The sequence below is a fragment of the Pseudophryne corroboree genome, chromosome 2 (assembly GCF_028390025.1).
Source record: "Pseudophryne corroboree isolate aPseCor3 chromosome 2, aPseCor3.hap2, whole genome shotgun sequence".
NCBI lineage: Eukaryota > Metazoa > Chordata > Amphibia > Anura > Myobatrachidae > Pseudophryne > Pseudophryne corroboree.
In genome coordinates, this window is record NC_086445.1 from 681,608,659 (window position 1) to 681,633,063 (window position 24,405).

The 24,405-nt window shown below is 47.2% G+C and overlaps 1 protein-coding gene across 3 annotated transcripts in view; it reads right to left on the bottom strand.

Annotated features, from left to right (window-relative positions):
- Nucleotides 1–23,133: 23,133 nt before the first annotated feature.
- RAB7B (RAB7B, member RAS oncogene family) overlaps nt 23,134–24,405 on the bottom strand; it is a 127,434-nt gene continuing 126,162 nt past the window's right edge. For 2 of the 3 annotated variants that reach the window (XM_063955159.1, XM_063955158.1), the window contains one exon: nt 23,134–24,332. In XM_063955159.1, the coding sequence (XP_063811229.1) occupies nt 24,249–24,332 (84 nt within the window). In that variant the 3' untranslated portion in view covers nt 23,134–24,248. The remainder of the gene's footprint in view (nt 24,333–24,405) is intronic. The other variant, XR_010236643.1, reaches the window with a different exon arrangement.

Consider the following 24,405-nt stretch of genomic DNA (forward strand, 5'->3'; position numbering starts at 1 on the left):
TTCTAGTTCACCCTTTTTACCAGTAATGCTTCTGGCGTTTACATACATACAACTAAGATAAGTATTTTCCCTTGCGTTAGGGACATCTTTCACCTTATGTAGCAATGATGACCTGCAATCGTTATTGGTTAGTGCTTTGGTAAAATCTCTTTTAGTACCCATGTTAGTAACCTTACCGCCTGCTCTTACCCTCCCCCCAACTTCTCCCCCATTTAGTTTACTACCGCCATCCCCACTATTCTCACTGCATGACCCGTAGTTTCTAGCTAAACCCTCCCCCCAGGCTCCTAGTTTAAAATCTCCTCCAACCTTCTAACCATCCTTCCCCCCAGCACCGCTGCCCCCTCCTCAGTCAGGTGCAATCCGTCACGACAAAAGAGATGGCGCCTGACTGAGAAGTCCGCCCAGTGTTCCAGGAACACAAACCCCTCTTTCCTGCACCAATCCCTAAGCCACACATTTACCTCCCTAATCTCCCTCTGCCTCCCTGGACTAGCGAGTGGCACGGGTAATAATTCCGAGAATATTACCTTAGATGTCCTTGCCTTCAGTTTCTTTCCTAAGTCCCTATAGTCTTTCTTAAGGACATCCCACCTTCTGCTAACTTTGTCATTGGTGCCAACGTGCACCAAGACCGCCGGGTCTTTCCCAGCCCCTCCCAACAATCTATCTACCCGGTCTGCGATGTGCCGTACCCGAGAACCTGGGAGACAACAGACTGTACAGCGATCGCGGTCCCGGTAGCAGATTGCCCTATCTGCCTTCCTGATGATAGAATCCCCTACCACCACCATCTGACTAGGTACCTCACTATCTTTTATCCCAACCGCACCAGAGGGACCGCTCCTCTGGATGCTAGAGGGAGCAGTCTCCTCCGGCACCGTCATTTCTTCACTATCATCCTCCGATTCCTCGTCCAGTCGGTCAAATTTGTTCGGGTTTGATAGTTCGGAGATGTCGAGCATCCCCCTCTTTTTCTTCCTTCTAACTGTGACCCAGCTGGCTACCTGATCATCATCCTCTTCTACCAGTGACCCCTCCCGCAACTTCTCCACCGTTCTGTTTAAACTTCGCTCGAGATTGTGAATCTCCCTCATTCGCGTAACGGTTTGCTCTAGATCAGTTACCTGGGCTTCCAGGGCAACCGTTCGCACACACCTCATGCAGATGTAATCACACTGTGCCGGTAGCTCCAGGTGTGCATACATCTTGCATACATGCACTGAGTGAGGTCCCCAATCACAGCCCCTCCCATATTGTTTGTGTTAGGTTCCTGGTGCTCAGAACAAGGGAGATGTTATGAAGCGAGTCCAGAGCACCAGGACGTAATGCTGGGAAAGGGGAATGGAAAGGGAATAGCCCCTGGTGCCCTATCTCCGTTGTCTCGCCCGTGCTGTCAGTACACTCTTGCGAGACTATGGTTGCTTGAGCCCATGACAGCCGCGTTTGAAGGGCGGATTACGTCTGCCCAACTTCGATGCCCCCTCAGGTCTTAATGAGAGACAAAGAGTGAACCGAGACAGGGTGATAACAAGGGGCCCTCTGACTAAACAACAAGGCCAGGGGCTACTAACAAACCTAAAACCAAAGTATGTGCGGCTTGCCGCCAAAGGAAAAGAACAACAAAGGAAATGCTGACCACACGCCGACACAATACTTTTGTGTACCGGCGGTGACAGCATAAGCAGAACCCTCTGCAAAACACCAGTGACAGAAATAATAAGGGAATACAGCGGCCTAGGCCGACGGACGCGGCAGTGCCGCTACTCACGGAACCGGTACGAATACTGGCAAACGGACAGGAACTCCCAATGCTGCTGACACAGACTCTCAGAACTGGAGGACAGGCAGAATCCCAAACGACAGACCGGTGGACACCAAGAAGCCAGAAACTTGACCAGGCACAGGCAAAGGTACTGGACCTCAGGACAGGAATGCCTCACGGCAGGACACGGGATCAGACATAGGAATCGACACAGGGACTGACACAGGAATCGACACAGGAAGCTCAGGAACTAGCAGGAACCAAGCTCAGAACTCAAGCAGACTGGAAACGCAGAAATATCACCAGCATCTGTGAACTGCACTGAGCCAGCATATAACAGAGAGGCCTAATTAATAATTTCATGCAGCTGCCCTGTTGCATGACTCCAAACTGACAAGATGCAATTATCAGCCAGGTGAGGCTGAACACATGGGAACAAGCTGCAATTACACAGACTCACCAGTGGCAGCAACCAAGAGTATTCTAAAACAGAGCAACGGGAAATCCTGGCCTGCAAGACAACTTATAAACATAAAATACATAACTGACATGCAAAACAGGAATGAGCCACAGCCCTGGCTCATAACAGTACCCCCCCCCCTTGAGGAGGGGTCAAAGGACCCCAAAATACAGACTATCCAAAACAAGGGATACAAAAAAAAAACCTGACACACTGGTCTAACAGACACGAAAACAGAAACAAGCTGCAACCACAGCTTGTAACAGTGCCCTCCCCCTGACGGTGGCCACTGGACACAAGATAAGGGGAAAAAAATCTTTTTTCTTTTTTAATCAAGGCAAGAGTCAAAAATTATTTCTTTTTCTTCTTCTTCTTTTTACAAAGCTCTTTAGATCTGACCAAGGTAATTCCCCAAACATTGTCTGAACTGATGGTACCACCCAGCAAGGCTGCGTTCAAATCAGAGACAGGTTTCTTATCCTTGGGAGCTGAACTATTTGGCAAAGTACTATTATTAGAGGAAGAAGAAGTAGTCAGAAAAGCACATCCTGCAGTCAAAACAACGGGCTGGGACTCTTGTGCCGAGTTTACAGTATTTGGTGGACTCTCAGCAGACAAGACGGGTGACTTAGAGGAACCTGAACCAATTTCTTTGGAACCATATCTTTTAATAATTGCATCACTGAATGCTGGGGGATCCTGAAGAATGGGATCTTCAGCTTTCAGTAGGCTGGTCGCCCACTCAAAAGGCTCTCCTCTAAAAGAATAAATCAGATAAAGCACAATGTTCTCTGAAGTGATGCCCAAAAATGGTCTAGACAACATAATAATGTAATAGTGTTTGTAAAGCGCCAGAAATTGGGCTAAGTCCCCATCAAAGATTATGGATGCTGAGACATCAGAGTCAGGATCTGTTTCCTTGCCATCTGACTGACTGGAGTGCTTTGCTAGGACCTGGTCACTATTGACCTTACTCGAGGCTGAGACTCTCTGAACCCCACCCGGGGCAGTGACTTTCTGAACCCCACCCGGGGCAGTGACTTTCTGAACCCCACCCGGGGCAGTGACTTTCTGAACCCCACCCGGGGCAGTGGCCTCCGGGAACCCCGCTGGGGCAGTGGCCTCCGGGAACCCCGCTGGGGTCAGCACCTCGGATTCTTTTACTGGGACCAAGTCGTCGGCCTCCCCCACTGGGACCGAGCCATCGGCCTCCCTCACTGAGTCGATAATCATCGAAACTTCTCCCGGGACTATGACTTCCGGGAATTTTGCTGAAGCTATAACCTTCATCACCTCCACTAATGCTACACCTCTTAAGTTCTTTCCTGGGGAAGCGACCTCTAGACCCTTCTTAGAGGCTGCGTCTCTCGAGACCCCACTTGGGGATATTACTTCAAAGATCCCTTCTGGGGTTTTGCTTCTCGAGTTCCCTTCTAGAACTATGGTTTCAGATACCCTTTCTGGGGTTGCGCTCTTCAAGTCCCTACCTGGGGTAACAGCTTCTAAGACCCCTTCTGGTATGGAAACCTGAGCTATAATATTTGATGTCCCTCTATAAGCTAGAGCATCGGGTACCGCTCCAGCACTCTGGGCATCGGGTACCGCTCCAGCACTCTGGGCATCGGGTACCGCTCCAGCACCCTGGGCATCGGGTACCGCTCCAGCACTCTGGGCATCGGGTACCGCTCCAGCACTCTGGGCATCGGGTACCGCTCCAAGACCCTGGGCAACGGGCACCACTCCAGGACCCTGGGCAACGGGCACCACTCCAGGAACCTGCAACTCTGCTTCAACAGGAACCTCAAGAGAGGAGAGAAACATTCTCTTTTGATTCCTGAATCTATAATGGGGCTCCCTTGCCCAAGGACCCCAATTATAGGACAGAGAGCTTTTTAGTGTGGGTTGTGTGACAAGTACCTCTGCCACAGTAGAGACAGGAGTAGGTCTTGTATCCTGACTCAACTTGGCCAGAGGGCAAGACTCGTCACCACACTTTGGCTTGCGCAACTCACAGGTCTGCAGATAGTGGCCTAAACCCCCACAATATAGGCATAAGTTTAAGTTTCTGCGACGCAGACGCTCCTCTTCTGAGAGCCTGGGCCGCAGAAAACTTTTAAACCTTTTCTCTTCAATTAAACCAGAGGATTCTCTTGTCACCATACTGTGAACAAGAGTCTCTTTAGAGATAGATGTACTTTCAACGACTTCTGGCAAGATGAGCAAGATTTTAGTCAGAAGGTTTTGCAGTTGCTTAAATGATTGCTGCAAAACTTCTAGTCGCTCTGGTCTCAAAGCACTGAAAGCAGAGTTCAGGGCTGAGAGAGATGCCTGCAGGGCTTGCATAGTAGACATAGGAGGATTTAAAACTAGACAAGACAAGACAAGGCAAGACTAAATTTTTGCTAAACAAAACAAGACTGTTTTTTTTTTTTTTAAACACCGGACTGGATTCTAAACACCGGACTGGATTCTAAACACCGAATTCTAGACAGGACTGGATTCTAAACACCAGATTGGATTCTGCACACTGAATTCTAGACAGGACTGGATTCTAGACTAGACACTGGACTGGGCCAAAAAAGAAAAAAAAAAGTTTTATTTCTTTTTTGTGGTTGGGCTGGTGATAATGTTAGGTTCCTGGTGCTCAGAACAAGGGAGATGTTATGAAGCGAGTCCAGAGCACCAGGACGTAATGCTGGGAAAGGGGAATGGAAAGGGAATAGCCCCTGGCGCCCTATCTCCGTTGTCTCGCCCGTGCTGTCAGTACACTCTTGCGAGACTATGGTTGCTTGAGCCCATGGCAGCCGCGTTTGAAGGGCGGATTACGTCTGCCCAACTTCGATGCCCCCTCAGGTCTTAATGAGAGACAAAGAGTGAACCGAGACAGGGTGATAACAAGGGGCCCTCTGACTAAACAACAAGGCCAGGGGCTACTAACAAACCTAAAACCAAAGTATGTGCGGCTTGCCGCCAAAGGAAAAGAACAACAAAGGAAATGCTGACCACACGCCGACACAATACTTTTGTGTACCGGCGGTGACAGCATAAGCAGAACCCTCTGCAAAACACCAGTGACAGAAATAATAAGGGAATACAGCGGCCTAGGCCGACGGACGCGGCAGTGCCGCTACTCACGGAACCGGTACGAATACTGGCAAACGGACAGGAACTCCCAATGCTGCTGACACAGACTCTCAGAACTGGAGGACAGGCAGAATCCCAAACGACAGACCGGTGGACACCAAGAAGCCAGAAACTTGACCAGGCACAGGCAAAGGTACTGGACCTCAGGACAGGAACGCCTCACGGCAGGACACGGGATCAGACATAGGAATTGACACAGGGACTGACACAGGAATCGACACAGGAAGCTCAGGAACTAGCAGGAACCAAGCTCAGGACTCAAGCAGACTGGAAACGCAGAAATATCACCAGCATCTGTGAACTGCACTGAGCCAGCATATAACAGAGAGGCCTAATTAATAATTTCATGCAGCTGCCCTGTTGCATGACTCCAAACTGACAAGATGCAATTAGCAGCCAGGTGAGGCTGAACACATGGGAACAAGCTGCAATTACACAGACTCACCAGCGGCAGCAAACAAGAGTATTCTAAAACAGAGCAACGGGAAATCCTGGCCTGCAAGACAACTTATAAACATAAAATACATAACTGACATGCAAAACAGGAATGAGCCACAGCCCTGGCTCATAACAGTTTGTAAGGTCTAACTCCCTGTTACTCTCAAAGAAAAAGCAGCAAAAATAAAAAGTAGAAGACAAACAATCTCTTATACAATAATTAAGCTGGCTTATACTTATCTATCTTTGTGCGGTTCTTGGTCCTTCACTTTTATGCAGCCGTAGTACTCTCTCCTGCGGCACCTATACTCCACTTAGCAGTTGCAGTTGTTCCAGCTCACTGCACCTCCTTTTCACTCGGCTTCCAGCTCCTGCTAAAAAAAAAAAAAATGCCCCCCACACACGCACAATCACAGCCCCTCTGCTACTCCCAGTAAGAGACCCTCTCACTCACTCACAAGGTCAGCCCCTTGCAGCCTCACCAGAAGTTTAATGGTACTGCAAATATATGTGTTCCTGATTGTGTATTATAAAACTCACCTTTTTCTGTATTCTAACTCACCTTTTGCTGTTACCAACTAACACTTACAAATCCAAGCAGCACTTTAAAATACAAGCCCTTACAAAGAGCAAGCTCCAAAGAGTCTAATCACTGATTATATAGGCTCAGCCAGCTGCTTTAGTCAGCCCCTCCTCCTCCTGATTACTCACACCTAACTCAACGCCCCTCCCTCTGGCTTTTCACCTCACACTTTTTTTTTTCCCTCCAAAAAAACCCCCAGTACAAATACAAACACAAAAAAAAACAGTATAGATACAAACAATCAGATTCAGATTAACTTTCTCTCACAATATTACTATCCCTATATGGATAGGCAGAGAATAATCAGAACTCACCTTTTGCTGTTACCAACTCACACTTACAAATCCAAGCAGCACTTTAAAATACAAGCCCTTACAAAGAGCAAGCCAAAGATGCATTGTCAATAAATTAACTTTTAGATTTTAAACATAATTTCTATAACAAGGTCTCTTAACCTGACGTTCACCCACTTGATATGTGCTAGGCCAGGATTTTTTTTACTTTTCCCTACATTGTGTACAGTATATCGCCCAGTGTGTACTCAGCTTTAGTACAAACTTTGGGCCTCCCATTAGTGTCAGTGATGAAATGGTGATAGAGGACAGTGGGGGATGGGAAGAAAAGGAATGGAGAAAGTGTTGTGGTGGGGAAGATAAAAAAGGGGGAAGAGGTTAGGATAAAGTGTCAAGAGAGAGAAAGAGAGAGAGAGAGAACTTATGTGCGTGGAGGGGGAGGAGATGGAGACTTTGTCGGGTATAATCTTTGTGACTTGAAGTGGGACCAAGAAAAATGAAATAATCCCTTCAAATTCTCATCCCTACTCATCTTGCATTGAGAGGGATATAAGGTACTACCCACACCTTGGTGTAAAATCTGAACTCCATGGCCTCTTAACTCTCTCTTCTCCATTAAGATGGCACTTAATGCTGCTGTATACATACATTAATTAGCTGAGGCTGAAAATGCCCCTTAAACTGTCGATGATGAACTCAGCAAAACTTAACAATTAGATATAAGTTTATTACGGGAAAGTCACTTTAAGAATATTAATCAGCCCTTATTACCATATTATAGATTACTGACTAACTTTGATGTCTTGCTTCAAATTAAGAGACACAGGAGTATCTATAATGGGTGCAGTGTGTGTTGTATCACTTGGAAAATAGTGCTGAGAATGTGCAGCAGAGATTAGTCTCCAGGTACATGGTAGGTGCCATGTTTCCGAAGATCTGTGACCTTCACTGCAGAGGAGGGGGCCCACACGGGCAGCCTTATCTCTTAAACTGCTCCTGAAGAGAGAAGTACCAGTGGAGAAATTGCCCATTATTACCCGTTATTATTCTTATTATTCCACAGTACTTTACAGAGAATATTTGGTTGTTACATCAGTCCCTGCACTAGTTTACAAGCTATATTCTCTACATGTATACACTAGGGTTAATTCTTGTCAGGAGCTATTAACCTGCCACCATATTTGGTGTGTGGGAGGAAATTGTAATACCTACAGTAGATGAAACCCACACCAGAACAAGAACATACAAACTCCACAATCAGTTATATTATACGCATTGCACTGGACATCCCACATTTAACCAATCTTATTTAATTGATTGAAAATATATTTTTAAAATAAGAATTTACTCACCGGTAATTCTATTTCTCGTAGTCCGTAGTGGATGCTGGGGACTCCGTAAGGACCATGGGGAATAGACGGGCTTCGCAGGAGACTGGGCACTCTATAAGAAAGATTTGGTACTATCTGGTGTGCACTGGCTCCTCCCTCTATGCCCCTCCTCCAGACCTCAGTTAGGATACTGTGCCCGGAAGAGCTGACACAATAAGGAAGGATTTTGAATCCCGGGTAAGACTCATACCAGCCACACCAATCACACCGTATAACTCGTGATACTATACCCAGTTAACAGTATGAAATATAACTGAGCCTCTCAACAGATGGCTCAACAATAACCCTTTAATTAGGCAATAACTATATACAAGTATTGCAGACAATCCGCACTTGGGATGGGCGCCCAGCATCCACTACGGACTACGAGAAATAGAATTACCGGTGAGTAAATTCTTATTTTCTCTGACGTCCTAGTGGATGCTGGGAACTCCGTAAGGACCATGGGGATTATACCAAAGCTCCCAAACGGGCGGGAGAGTGCGGATGACTCTGCAGCACCGAATGAGAGAACTCAAGGTCCTCCTCAGCCAGGGTATCAAATTTGTAGAATTTAGCAAACGTGTTTGCCCCTGACCAAGTTGCAGCTCGGCAAAGTTGTAAAGCCGAGACCCCTCGGGCAGCCGCCCAAGATGAGCCCACCTTCCTCGTGGAATGGGCTTTCACTGATTTAGGATGCGGCAATCCAGCCGCAGAATGCGCTAGCTGAATTGTGCTACAAATCCAGCGAGCAATAGTCTGCTTAGAAGCAGGAGCACCTATTTTGATGGGTGCATACAGGATAAAAAGCGAGTCAGTTTTCCTGACTCCAGCCGTCCTGGAAACATACATTTTCAAGGCCCTGACTACGTCCAGTAACTTGGAATCCTCCAAGTCCCTAGTAGCCGCGGGCACCACAATAGGTTGGTTTAAGTGAAAAGCTGATACCACCTTAGGGAGAAACTGTGGACGAGTCCTCAATTCTGCCCTATCCATATGGAAAATCAGATAAGGGCTTTTACATGACAAAGCCGCCAATTCTGACACACGCCTGGCCGAAGCCAAGGCCAATAACATGACCACTTTCCACGTGAGATATTTCAGATCCACAGTTTTAAGTGGCTCAAACCAATGTGATTTTAGGAAACTCAACACCACGTTGAGATCCCAAGGTGCCACAGGAGGCACAAAAGGGGGCTGAATATGAAGCACCCCCTTTACAAAAGTCTGAACTTTAGGCAGTGAAGCCAGTTCTTTCTGGAAGAAAATCGACAGAGCCGAAATCTGGACCTTAATGGAACCCAATTTTAGGCCCATAGTCACTCCCGACTGTAGGAAGTGCAGAAAACGACCCAGCTGAAATTCCTCTGTAGGGGCCTTCCTGGCCTCACACCACGCAACATATTTTCGCCAAATACGGTGATAATGGTTTGCGGTTACTTCTTTCCTGGCTTTTATCAGCGTAGGAATGACTTCCTCCGGAATGCCCTTTTCCTTTAGGATCCGGAATTCAACCGCCATGCCGTCAAACGCAGCCGCGGTAAGTCTTGGAACAGACAGGGCCCCTGCTGTAGCAGATCCTGTCTGAGCGGTAGAGGCCATGGGTCCTCTGATATCATTTCTTGAAGTTCTGGGTACCAAGCTCTTCTTGGCCAATCCGGAACCACGAGTATCATTCTTACTCCTCGCCTTCTTATTATTCTCAGTACCTTTGGTATGAGAGGCAGAGGAGGGAACACATAAACCGCCTGGTACACCCACGGTGTCACTAGAGCGTCCACAGCTATCGCCTGAGGGTCCCTTGACCTGGCGCAATATCTCCTTAGCTTTTTGTTGAGGCGGGACGCCATCATGTCCACCTGTGGCCTTTCCCAACGGTTTACCAACAGTAGGAAGACTTCTGGATGAAGTCCCCACTCTCCCGGGTGTAGGTCGTGTCTGCTGAGGAAGTCTGCTTCCCAGTTGTCCACTCCCGGAATGAACACTGCTGACAGTGCTAGTACGTGATTTTCCGCCCATCGGAGAATCGTTGTGGCTTCTGCCATCGCCATCCTGCTTCTTGTGCCGCCCTGTCGGTTTACATGGGCGACTGCCGTGATGTTGTCTGATTGGATCAGAACCGGCTGGTTTTGAAGCAGGGGCCTTGCCTGACTTAGGGCATTGTAAATGGCCCTCAGTTCCAGAATATTTACGTGTAGGGACGATTCCTGACTTGACCAAAGTCTCTGGAAATTTCTTCCCTGTGTGACTGCGCCCCAGCCTCGAAGGCTGGCATCCGTGGTCACCAGGACCCAGTCCTGTATGCCGAATCTGCGGCCCTCTAGAAGATAAGCACTCTGCAGCCACCACAGTAGAGACACCCTGGTCCTTGGAGACAGGGTTATCAGTTGATGCATCTGAAGATGCGATCCCGACCACTTGTCCAAGAGGTCCCACTGGAAGGTCCTTGCATGGAACCTGCCGAATGGAATTGCTTCGTATGAAGCCACCATTTTTCCCAGGACTCGTGTGCAGTGATGCACCGATACCCGTTTTGGTTTTAGGAGGTCTCTGACTAGAGATGACAGCTCCTTGGCTTTCTCCTGCGGGAGAAACACTTTTTTCTGTTCTGTGTCCAGAATCATCCCCAGGAACAGTAAGCGTGTGGAAGGAACCAGCTGTGACTTTGGAATGTTTAGAATCCAGCCATGCTGTTGTAGCACTTCCCGAGATAGTGCTACTCCGACCAGTAACTGCTCCCTGGACCTCGCCTTTATTAGGAGATCGTCCAAGTACGGGATAATTAAAACTCCCTTTTTCCGAAGGAGTATCATCATTTCTGCCATTACCTTGGTAAACACCCTCGGTGCCGTGGACAGTCCAAACGGTAGTGTCTGGAATTGGTAATGGCAATCCTGTACCACAAATCTGAGGTACTCCTGGTGAGGAAGGTAAATGGGGACATGCAGGTAAGCATCCTTGATGTCCAGGGATACCATGTAATCCCCCTCGTCCAGGCTTGCAATAACCGCCCTGAGCGATTCCATCTTGAACTTGAATCTTTTTATGTATGTGTTCAAGGATTTCAAATTTAAAATGGGTCTCACCGAACCGTCCGGTTTCGGTACCACAAACAGTGTGGAATAGTAACCCCGTCCTTGTTGAAGTAGGGGTACCTTGACTATCACCTGCTGGGAATACAGCTTGTGAATTGCCTCTAGCACAGCCTCCCTGCCCGAGGGAGTTGTCGGTAAGGCCGATTTGAGGAAACGGCGGGGGGGAGCGCCTCGAATTCCAGCTTGTACCCCTGAGATACTACTTGAAGGATCCAGGGATCCACCCGTGAGCGAACCCACTGATCGCTGAAATTTTTGAGGCGGCCCCCCACCGTACCTGGCTCCACCAGTGGAGCCCCACCGTCATGCGGCGGATTTGGAAGAAGCGGGGGAGGACTTTTGTTCCTGGGAACCTGCTGTGTGTTGCAGCTTTTTTCCCCTTCCTCTGCCTCTAGACAGAAAGGACCCGCCTTTTCCCCGCCTGTTTTTCTGGGGTCGAAAGGACTGTACCTGATAATACGGTGCTTTCTTAGGCTGTGAGGAGACATGGGGCAAAAATGCTGACTTCCCAGCTGTTGCTGTGGAAACAAGGTCTGAGAGACCATCCCCGAATAACTCCTCACCCTTATAAGGCAAAACTTCCATGTGCCTTTTTGAATCTGCATCCCCTGTCCACTGGCGAGTCCATAAGCCTCTCCTAGCAGAAATGGACAATGCACTTATTCTAGATGCCAGCCGGCAGATCTCCCTCTGTGCATCTCTCATGTATAAGACTGAGTCTTTTATATGCTCTACGGTTAGCAATATAGTGTCCCTGTCTAGGGTGTCAATATTTTCCGACAGGGAATCTGACCAAGCAGCAGCAGCAGCACTGCACATCCACGCTGAAGCAATAGCTGGTCTCAGTATAACACCAGTGTGTGTATATATAGACTTTAGGATAGCCTCCTGCTTTCTATCAGCAGGTTCCTTTAGGGCAGCCGTATCCGGAGACGGTAGTGCCACCTTTTTAGACAAACGTGTGAGCGCTTTATCCACCCTAGGGGGAGTTTCCCAACGTGACCTATCCTCTGGCGAGAAAGGGAACGCCATTAGTAATTTTTTTTCAAATCACCAATTTTTTATCGGGGAAAGCCCACGCTTCTTCACACACTTCATTTAATTCATCAGATGGGGGAAAAACTATTGGTAGTTTTTTCTCCCCAAACATAATACCCTTTTTTGAGGTACCTGGGTTTATATCAGAAATGTGTAATACCTCTTTCATTGCCTCAATCATGCAACGAATGGCCCTAGTGGACATTAAATTTGACTCATCGTCGTCGACACTGGTATCAGTATCCGTGTCGACATCTGTGTCTGCCATCTGAGGTAGTGGGCGTTTCAGAGCACCTGATGGCCTTTGAATTGTCTGGGCAGGCACGAGCTGAGAAGCCGGCTGTCCCGCATTTGGCATGTCGTCAAAAATTTTATGTAAGGAGTCGACACTTGCACGTAATTCCTTCCATAAGTCCATCCACTCCGGTGTCTGCCCCGCAGGGGGTGACATCACATTTATAGGCATCTGCTCCGCCTCCACATAAGCCTCCTCATCAAACATGTCGACACAGCCGTACCGACACACCGCACACACACAGGGAATGCTCTTAAAGGAGACAGGACCCCACAAAAGCCCTTTGGGGAGACAGAGAGAGAGTATGCCAGCACACACCAGAGCGCTATATAATGCAGGGACTAACTGAATTATGTCCCCTTATAGCTGCTATAAGTTATACTGCGCCTAAATTTAGTGGCCCCCCCCCTCTTTTTTACCATTTCTGTAGTGTAGACTGCAGGGGAGAGTCAGGGAGCGATCCTTCCAGCGGAACTGTGAGGGAGAAATGGCGCCAGTGTGCTGAGGGAGATGGCTCCGCCCCTTTTTCGGCGGATGTTTCTCCCGCTTTTTTCTGGATTCTGGCAGGGGTAATTACCACATATATAGCCTCTGGGGCTATATATTGTGGTTATTTTGCCAGCCAAGGTGTTTTTATTGCTGCTCAGGGCGCCCCCCCCCAGCGCCCTGCACCCTCAGTGACCGGAGTGTGAAGTGTGTATGAGGAGCAATGGCGCACAGCTGCAGTGCTGTGCGCTACCTTGGTGAAGACTGAAGTCTTCTGCCGCCGATTTTCCGGACCATCTTCATGCTTCTGGCTCTGTAAGGGGGACGGCGGCGCGGCTCCGGGAACGAACACCAAGGACGGGTCCTGCGGTCGATCCCTCTGGAGCTAATGGTGTCCAGTAGCCTAAGAAGCCCAAGCTAGCTGCAAGCAGGTAGGTTCGCTTCTTCTCCCCTTAGTCCCTCGTTGCAGTGAGCCTGTTGCCAGCAGGTCTCACTGTAAAATAAAAAACCTAACATATACTTTCTTTCTAGGAGCTCAGGAGAGCCCCTAGTGTGCATCCAGCTCGGCCGGGCACAGAAATCTAACTGAGGTCTGGAGGAGGGGCATAGAGGGAGGAGCCAGTGCACACCAAATCTAACTGAGGTCTGGAGGAGGGGCATAGAGGGAGGAGCCAGTGCACACCAGATAGTACCAAATCTTTCTTATAGAGTGCCCAGTCTCCTGCGGAGCCCGTCTATTCCCCATGGTCCTTACGGAGTCCCCAGCATCCACTAGGACGTCAGAGAAAAGTATATTTAAGTGTTTTAGTGAAAAAAGAATCCCCCCAGTGTCAGTAGGTCCCCATTTGAAACATTAACCATGATTCCTCCCCCCAGTACCAATAGATTTCCAAACAACAATAGATTCCCCAGTGGCTTTATCTCATCCCCCTAATAGTGACAGATCCCCCAGTGGTTTTGCCCCTACCGCCTTATCATTTGTAGGTCCCTATTAAAGTCCCCCCAGGGGCAAACTACTGGTGTTAAATAGTAACCCCCTCCCTCAAAGGCAATAAATGGCCTTTGGCATTAGCCAATCCACCCACCTGTATCTATTAATCCCCCTTACAGCTATAGGTGCACCCCTGGCCCCAGGTTATTTACCCATCCCACTCCTGCAGAGCACAGCAGAGAGAGTCACAGAGGGAATGACCATGAGTCACAGATAGCTACATCACTGCCAGGGGGGCCAAGCCAGCAGCAGGGTATCAGTGCAGAACTGATTTCCCACCTTAACCACTTGCCTGGCATGACCCCCCCCCCCCCCCCCCCCTCTCCAGCGGCTGCAGCCACTAGCAGCCACTGGGGAAGTGTAAATTAACCCCCCCCCCCCTTCCAAGCCCCCCTGTCCCGGCTTTCAAAATGAAAGCCGCAATGGTCGCTATGTTTCCGATGGTCACAATGTTCCCGATCGATGTTCCGATGTTTTTTGGGGGGATTTAAAAAAATATATATTTTTTTTAATCTAAAATCATTTTGGATAGGGTTAAATTCATGTTCTTCACCTAATTCACGCATAAAAAAGCCCAACAATTTCTGAGCATTTTTGGGGGGTAAAAATCGTCAGTTAAGTGGTTAAACAGTGGGGACGTAGCAGGAGAGCACAGTTACATGGGATGCGATCATGTAAGAGAAAGCCCATCTGATAGAAGTCGCATCCCATGTGACCGTGCCAGTTAAGTGGTTTAACAATAAATATTTAACATTGTCCCTTATCCAATACAGGTGGATAAATAAGTTGCTTTGAAAAAGTAATATATGTGCTGATTCTCATACAGTCATACCTTGTCCTAAGCCTGATGTGCAAGCCATATCTGGTGGCCTGTATATAAAGGGGGTTATTCAGATGTGGAGGCAAACCAAAAAAGCAAGCAACTGGGAAAATCCAGGTTGCACTGCGGATGGGACAGATGTAACATGTGCAGAGAGTTTTAGATTTGGGTGGGGTGTGAAACTGAAATCTAAATTGCAGTATAAAAATAATGAGGTAGTGAGACATCATTGATAGTTTTTTTGGATGGGCTCAACAAAAATAATTTTGGTTTATCACAGGGAAAAAATGTCCTATTTGGATATAGCTTTAGAATTAAATAAGAATGTTTTGAATACACACACTTATATTAAAGAAGTCGATCAAAACAAATTTCTGAACTATGGGAGTAGTCATCTCCAGAAGTGGAGAGACAATATCCCAAAGGGGCAATTTATTTGAATGAAAAGAAATTGTTCCGATGACGAAAAGTTTGAGTTACATGCTGAGAGATTGTGGGATTCTTTTCAGGAACAAGGATATCCACTGTATGTTATAAAGAGAGCATATGAGGAAGTGAGGAAGATAGATAAGAGGGATTTTCTTAAATATAGGGAACCCCAAGAGAGACAGGAATATGGGATTAGAAAGGTGAACTTTGTAACGAAATACAATGCACATGCAAAAGAGATTCAAGATATTATCCGGAGGAATAATAAGAATTTACTCACCGGTAATTCTATTTCTCGTAGTCCGTAGTGGATGCTGGGAACTCCGTAAGGACCATGGGGAATAGACGGGCTCCGCAGGAGACTGGGCACTCTAAAAGAAAGATTAGGTACTATCTGGTGTGCACTGGCTCCTCCCTCTATGCCCCTCCTCCAGACCTCAGTTAGGATACTGTGCCCGGAAGAGCTGACACAACAAGGAAAGGATTTGGAATCCAGGGTAAGACTCATACCAGCCACACCAATCACACTGTACAACTTGTGATAACCATACCCAGTTAACAGTATGAACAACAACTGAGCCTCAGTAACAGATGGCTCATAACAATAGCCCTTTAGTTAAGCAATAACTATATACATGTATTGCAGAGAGTCCGCACTTGGGACGGGCGCCCAGCATCCACTACGGACTACGAGAAATAGAATTACCGGTGAGTAAATTCTTATTTTCTCTGACGTCCTAGTGGATGCTGGGAACTCCGTAAGGACCATGGGGATTATACCAAAGCTCCCAAACGGGCGGGAGATTGCGGATGACTCTGCAGCACCGAATGAGCAAAGGCAAGGTCCTCCTCAGCAAGGGTATCAAACTTGTAGAACTTAGCAAATGTGTTTGAACCCGACCAAGTAGCAGCTCGGCAAAGCTGTGGAATGGGCTTTTACTGATTTAGGATGCGGTAACCCTCCCGCAGAATGAGCTTGCTGAATCGTGTTACAGATCCAGCGCGCAATAGTTTGCATTGAAGCCGGAGCACCCAGTTTGTGGGGTGCATGCAGGAGAAACAGTGAGTCAGTTTTCCTGACTCCAGCCGTCCTGGCTACATAGATTTTCAAAGCCCTGACTACATCAAGTAACCTGGAGTCCTCCAAGTCCCAAGTATCCGCAGGCACCACAATAGGCTAGTTCAAATGAAACGCTGATACCACCTTAGGGAGAAATTGGGGACGAGTCCTCAACTCTGCCCTGTCCATATGAAAGATCAGATATGGGCTACATGACAAAGCCGCCAATTCTGACACACGCCTAGCTGAAGCTAAGGCCAACAGCATGACCACCTTCCATGTGAGATACTTTAGCTCCACGGTCTTAAGTGGCTCAAACCAGTGTGATTTCAGGAAATCCAACACAACGTTAAGATCCCAAGGTGCCACTGGAGGCACAAAAGGGGGCTGAATATGCAGCACTCCCTTAACAAACGTCTGAACTTCAGGCAGTGAAGCCAGTTCTTTTTGAAAGAAAATAGATAGGGCCGAAATCTGGACCTTTATGGACCCCAATTTTAGGCCCATAGTCACCCCTGACTGTAGGAAGTGCAGAAATCGACCCAGCCGGAATTCCTCTGTTGGGGCTTTCCTGGCCTCACACCAAGCAACATATTTCCGCCATATGCGGTGATAATGCTTTGCTGTCACATCCTTCCTAGCTTTTATCAGCGTAGGAATCACTTCATCCGGAACGCCCTTTTCCGTTAGGATCCGGCGTTCAACCGCCATGCCGTCAAACGCAGCCGCGGTAAGTCTTGGAACAGACAGGGCCCCTTCTGTAACAGGTCCTGTCTGAGAGGCAGAGGCCATGGGTCCTCTGAGATCATTTCTTGTAGTTCTGGGTACCAAGTTCTTCTTGGCCAATCTGGAACGATGAGTATAGTTCTTACTCCTCTCTTTCTTACTATCCTCAGTACCTTGGGTATGAGAGGAAGAGGAGGGAACACATAAACCGACTGGTACACCCACGGTGTCACTAGTGCGTCCACAGCTATCGCCTGAGGGTCCCGTGACCTGGCGCAATATTTTTTTAGCTTTTTGTTGAGGCGGGACGCCATCATGTCCACCTGTGGCAGTTCCCAACGATTTACAATCTGTGTGAAGACTTCTTGATGAAGTCCCCACTCTCCCGGGTGGAGGTCGTGCCTGCTGAGGAAGTCTGCTTCCCAGTTGTCCACTCCCGGAATGAACACTGCTGACAGTGCTAGCACGTGATTCTCGGCCCATCGAAGAATCCTTGTGGCTTCTGCCATTGCCATCCTGCTTCTTGTGCCGCCCTGGCGGTTTACATGGGCGACCGCCGTGATGTTGTCTGACTGAATCAGTACTGATTGGTTTTGAAGCAGGGGCTCTGCTTGAATCAGGGCGTTGTAGATAGCCCTTAGTTCCAGTATATTTATGTGTAGAGAAGTCTCCAGACTTGACCACTGTCCTTGGAAGTTTCTTCCCTGAGTGACTGCCCCCCATCCTCGGAGGCTTGCATCCGTGGTCACCAGGACCCAGTTCTGTATGCCGAACCTGCGTCCCTCGAGAAGATGAGCACTCTGCAGTCACCACAGCAGAGACACCCTGGCCCTTGGGGACAGGGTGATCAACCGATGCATCTGAAGATGCGATCCGGACCATTTGTCCAACAGATCCCACTGAAAGATCCTTGCATGGAACCTGCCAAAGGGAATTGCTTCGTAAGAAGCCACCATCTTTCCCAGGACTCGCGTGCAGTGATGCGCCGACACCTGTTTTGGTTTCAGGAGGTCCCTGACCAGAGATGACAATTCCTGGGCCTTCTCCTCCGGGAGAAACACCTTCTTCTGTTCTGTGTCCAGAATCATTCCCAGGAAAAGCAGATGCGTCGTAGGAATCAGCTGCGACTTTGGGATATTCAGAATCCAGCCATGCTGTTGCAACACTTCCTGAGAGAGTGCTACGCTGACCAACAACTGCTCTTTGGACCTCGCCTTTATGAGGAGATCGTACAAGTACGGGATAATTATAACTCCCTTTCTTCGAAGGAGTATCATCATTTCGGCCATTACCTTGGTAAATATTCTCGGAGCCGTGGAGAGACCAAACGGCAACGTCTGGAATTGGTAATGACAGGTCTGTACCACAAACCTGAGGTACTCCTGGTGAGGTGGGTAAATGGGGACATGCAAGTAAGCATCCTTGATGTCCAGCGACACCATAAAATCCCCCTCTTCTAGGCTTGCAATAACCGCCCTGAGCGATTCCATTTTGAACTTGAACTTCTTTATATAAGTGTTCAAGGATTTTAAATTTAGAATGGGTCTCACCGAACCGTCCGGTTTCGGTACCACAAACATTGTGGAATAGTAACTCCTTCCCTGTTGAAGGAGGGGGACCTTGATTATCACCTGCTGGAGGTACAGCTTGTGAATTGCCGCCAGTACTATCTCCCTTTCCCTGGGAGGAGCTGGCAAGGCTGATTTGAGGTAACGGCGAGGGGGAGTCGCCTCGAACTCCAGCTTGTATCCCTGAGATACAATTTGTACAGCCCAGAGATCCACTTGTGAGCGAACCCACTGGTTGCTGAAGTTTCGGAGACGCGCCCCCACCGCACCTGGCTCCGCCAGTGGAGCCCCAACGTCATGCGGTGGACTTAGTGGAAGCAGGGGAGGATTTTTGTTCCTGGGAACTGGCTGCCTGGTGCAGCTTCTTTCCTCTACCCCTGCCTCTGGCCAGAAAGGATGCGCCTCTGACCCGCTTGCCTTTCTGAGGCCGAAAGGACTGCATTTGATAATACGGTGCTTTCTTAGGCTGTGAGGGAACCTGAGGTATAAAAGTCGACTTCCCAGCTGTTGCTGTGGATACGAGGTCCGAGAGACCGTCCCCAAACAATTCCTCACCCTTATAAGGCAAAACCTCCATGTGTTTTTTAGAATCAGCATCACCTGTCCACTGCCGAGTCCATAATACTCTCCTGGCAGAAATGGACATTGCATTAATTCTAGATGCCAGCAGGCAAGTGTCCCTCTGGGCATCCCGCATATATAAGACGACGTCTTTTATATGTTCCATGGTTAGCAAAATAGTATCCCTGTCGAGGGAATCAATGTTGTCTGACAGGGTATCAGTTCATGCTGCTGCAGCACTACACATCCAGGCTGAAGCAATAGCAGGTCTCAGTAGAGTACCAGAGTGTGTATACACAGACTTCAGGATAGCTTCCTGCTTTCTATCCGCAGGCTCCTTTAGGGCGGCCATATCCTGAGATGGCAGTGCCACCCTTTTAGATAAGCGTGAGCGCCTTGTCCACCCTAGGGGATGTTTCCCAACGTAACCTATCCGTTGGCGGGAAAGGGTACGCCATCAGTAACCTCTTAGAAATCACTAGTTTCTTATCAGGGGAACTCCACGCTTCTTCACACAAATCATTTAATTCATCAGATGGGGGAAAAGTCACTGGCTGCTTTTTCTCCCCAAACATAATACCCCTCTTGGTGGTAACCGGGTTAACGTCAGAAATGTGCAATACATCTTTCATTGCAGTAATCATGCATCGGATGGCCTTTGTAGACTGTACATTTGTCTCATCCTCATCTACACTGGAGTCAGACTCCGTGTCGACATCTGTGTCTACCATCTGAGCAAGAGGGCGTTTATGAGCCCCTGACGGCCTCTGAGTCACCTGGCCAGGCGCGGGCTGAGACCCCGGCTGTCCCAAGGCTGCTGCGTCATCGAACCTTTTATGTAAGGAGTTGACACTGTCGGTTAAGACCTTCCACATATCCATCCAATCAGGTGTCGGCCCCGTCGGGGGCGACACCACACTAATCTGCCCCTGCTCCGCGTAACCCTCCTCATCAAACATGTCGACAGCCGTGCCGACACACCGCACACACACAGGGAATGCTCTGACTGAGAACAGGACCCCATAAAGTCCTTTGGGGAGACAGAGAGAGAGTATGCCAGCACACACCACAGCGCTATATAACACAGGGCTGTACACTATAATAAGTGATTTTTCCCAATAGCTGCTTACTTATCTTATTTGCGCCTAAATTTAAGTGCCCCCCCTCTCTTTTTTACCCTTCTTGTATCCAGATACTGCAGGGGAGAGCCTGGGGAGCTGCTTCCAGCGGAGCTGTGAAGGGAAAATGGCGCTGGTGTGCTGAGGAAGAAGGCCCCGCCCCCTCAGCGGCGGGCTTCTGTCCCGCGTTTTGTGTGACTTAATGGCGGGGGTTTGCACACATATACAGTGCCAGACTGTATTATGTGTATAATTTGTGCCAAAAGGTATTATAATTGCTGCCCAGGGCGCCCCCCCCCCAGCGCCCTGCACCCTACAGTGACCGGAGTGTGTGGTGTGCTGTGGGAGCAATGACGCACAGCTGCAGTGCTGTGCGCTACCTTAATGAAGACAGGAGTCTTCAGCCGCCGTTTTCGTCGTTCTCTTCTGTCTTCAGGCTCTGCAAGAGGGACGGCGGCGCGGCTCCGGGAACGGACGATCGAGGTCAGGCCCTGTGTTCGAACCCTCTGGAGCTAATGGTGTCCAGTAGCCTAAGAAGCACAAGCTAGCTGCAAGCAGGTAGGTTTGCTTCTCTCCCCTCAGTCCCACGTAGCAGTGAGTCTGTTGCCAGCAGATCTCACTGAAAATAAAAAACCTAACAAATACTTTCTTTTCTAGCAAGCTCAGGAGAGCCCACTAGGTGCATCCAGCTCTGGCCGGGCACAGATTCTAACTGAGGTCTGGAGGAGGGGCATAGAGGGAGGAGCCAGTGCACACCAGATAGTACCTAATCTTTCTTTTAGAGTGCCCATTCTCCTGCGGAGCCCGTCTATTCCCCATGGTCCTTACGGAGTTCCCAGCATCCACTAGGACGTCAGAGAAAGTGTTATATTAAGAATGGATGATCTGTTGGAAGGGCAAAAGGTGTTTAGTGACAGAGTCACATTCCGCAAGTCTGATAATTTGAAGTGTAAATTGGCACAGAGTCATTTTAGGAGTATTGTGAGTGGAACAATGGAGGTGTCGTGGTTACCAGAGAGACCAAAGGGATTCCACAAGTGTGGGAATATGAAATGTGGGACGTGCATTTTCAGTAAGAGGAAAGAAATAGATTTTATATCTTCTGTGACTAAGAAGAAATTCTTTATAAAATAGTTCATTAATTGTAGCTTAAGTTTTGTGATCTATCTTCTAGAGTGTGGATGTGGCTTGCAGTATGTGGGCCGCACCACAAGAAAATTACACACTTGATTAATGGAACATAAAAGGAATATATGTAATAAACTGAGAACACATTGTTTATCTGTACATGTAGCGAATTGTGATAAAGGTGGATTAGACAATATTAAAATGAAAGCGATTGAACAAATAAGTTCCACTAAGAGGAGGGGTGATCATTTTAATTTATTGTGCAAGAGGGAGGCATATTGGATCTTTCGTTTATGCACACTTCACCCACAAGGGTTGAATGATATGGTTGAACTGAATAATGTTTAGGATATTTATTAGGCATAACATTCGATATTATTTGAATTGGTAGTGGTTTTAGACCTTTTGATTTGAAAGGGATCCATTTGGAGGTAATAATATGTGACATTCTGCTTTGCCTATATATAGTTTATATTTATTTCCATTTTTTAGTTTTATGATTATTTAAATGATATTCATATATTTTTTTATTCATTTTATCTCGATGAGATTCTATGTGTAAATTAATAGATGCGTTAATATTTTTAAAGCTCAGAACGAAGTGTTCATTGATAGATGGAGTAGCAATTTGGCTACATGAGACGGAACTTACATCCGGTTATTGAAACGCAGGTGGAACGCACAAGTGTGCGCATGCGTGATTGAGTGGTGGTAGGAAATCGGATATCTCCCATCTATTTAAACCCCTGTCTGAGCGAGGGGTAATATTCTTCTGAGGAAGCCGCTGATGATTTTAGGCGGAGAAACGCGTAAAGAGAGACACGTCTGCTGTTGCTGTGTCACCGTATATCAAAGTCTGTCGGAGGGAGCTGCTACCTAGTGGATGAAGGATACTCTTCATTAAACACTGTTTAGCTGGAGCAGGTGAGATCAGTATGAGAGTGTACCGCTAATTGCACATGCAAACTTTGGAGCGCTTACCTGGGGACTGACTTTCAAGTATACAACTCCAATAATATCTTTAATTGTGTCTCAGCTGGACCAATTAATTAAAGGTCATATAAATAACCTTTTCTAATTATGACATCCTTGTGAGAGTCACTAACAAATCCAGAGGAATTTAATTGGATCACCAGTAGACTAATTGCTGGAAGTATTCAGCGGGGACAGAGAGTGGTTGCTTTATTCCAGTGTTATACGGACAGACTATTTATATTCAGCTACAATATTGCCATATGGAGCTTCAAAAGTATCTGTGAACTATGTTACAGTAATGTGGAGACTGGCAACAATTGTTTCTATATGAGTCACACTGATAGAGCAAGTTGAGTTACCGGTATTAAGTGTTGTAGAAATACCTGCTTATTATGAAGTTATAAAAATGATTTTATCAATGTGACTGTTTAATATATAACACCGGCCGTGTATATAAAGTGTTAAATGAAAAAAAATTTTTTATATATTAAATATTGTTTTAGTTGTTTGTTCTATTCTGGGACAGCAGCGCTTTAAATATTTTTGTGTTCTTGTGTTAAATCTTGAGGGGATTAGGTGGTCCCTTGTTAGAGCAGCAGCTGTCTCAGAGTTGAATTGGGAGCATGGAATGTCACTGAGAAAGTTGGTCAGCGCCTGAGTGTGTGTCCTCTACAATAGAGTGGAAAAGGGGAACACATATATATTTTACTCTTGTCTCAGTATAAAAATAAAGCTGTCCAATATGTGTGAGCTACATGCAAAAGCAGACAGTATTTACCCTGCACAGAAACAATATTAATATATTTATTCCCCTTACATTGCAACATGCTTTGTGCCATTAACAAACGTGAGTGCTTTTACTGCCTTGCTTCCACATCAAATTAGGCCCCAAGCGCAGAGCTGTACTGTATGTAATGCCCAGGCTGATGTATGCAGAGCAGTACATGCTGCCAATCTAATGTGCACCTAATGCCTCAATGAAAATATTCGAGACAGACAGCATTTAGTATTGACTCATTATAGCAATGCAATTGTTCACATAATTACACAGGGTCTGATTCAGAGATGAACGTAAATGCTGTCGCAGCAGCGATCCCATATGCAGTTGGTGTGCGAATATACATATGTTGCAGTTATCAGGATTTGTATTGAGACGCCCATCTCAGATCCACTGCTTCTGTATGAAGATGCAGAAATGGGAGAAACATCAGCCAATAATCGACATTCTGAGTAAGCTGTGACACGCCCTTGAAGTGGCCGCAAAACGTCTGTTGACACTCCCGTTGACATCCACAAAAGCTCCCTGTCAGTCACTTTACGGATAAATCCTCACTGCGGGCGATGTTGCAGGCCCATCCCGACACATGTGCAGTGTGACTTAGATGCTTGCACACTGGCAAAACATTGCTCCACTGCATAAAACATTGCCATTATGCCCATCTCTGCACCAGACTTATACAGTAGTTGTCAACTGTTAGTGGCTCCTGACATTTCTTGTAATCCTCAGTATACAAAGTGTGTTATAAATTATCAAAAGGGATTTATTAAAAAAAAATAAGATTTGTTAACTGCTCTGATGATCCTGGGGGTGTGCAGCACACCCAGTCTGCATGTAATGCATCATGTATAATGTCATCTGAAAGGTCTATAGTAACATTGGCTATTATGTGCTCAGTATATATCAACTGCAAAGTGTCCTTGATCTCCATATAGTCCATGTGATCACAGCAGATACTGCACACCAAGTTATTTTTCATAATGTGTGTAAAGTTGCTTTCTTTCTCAGCAAGATAGATTCATCCACTTCTTTTTTGATGATTCTACTAATGTTCATTTACTTTATGTTCTTGTATAAAATCCAGCCTAGACAGATTCTAAATATAGTATATATTATTCCAAGATTCGTCAACAACAGGAGCTGCTGGGAGAGTCCTCAATTGGAGATAATTTGATGGAGTCCGTTAGACAACTCTCTCTACATTCCTGATACTGTAGAAGAAAACAGAAAATGTAATAATTGCATTTGCCCAGCCAGTCTTTTTGTAACCATAACAATGATAGC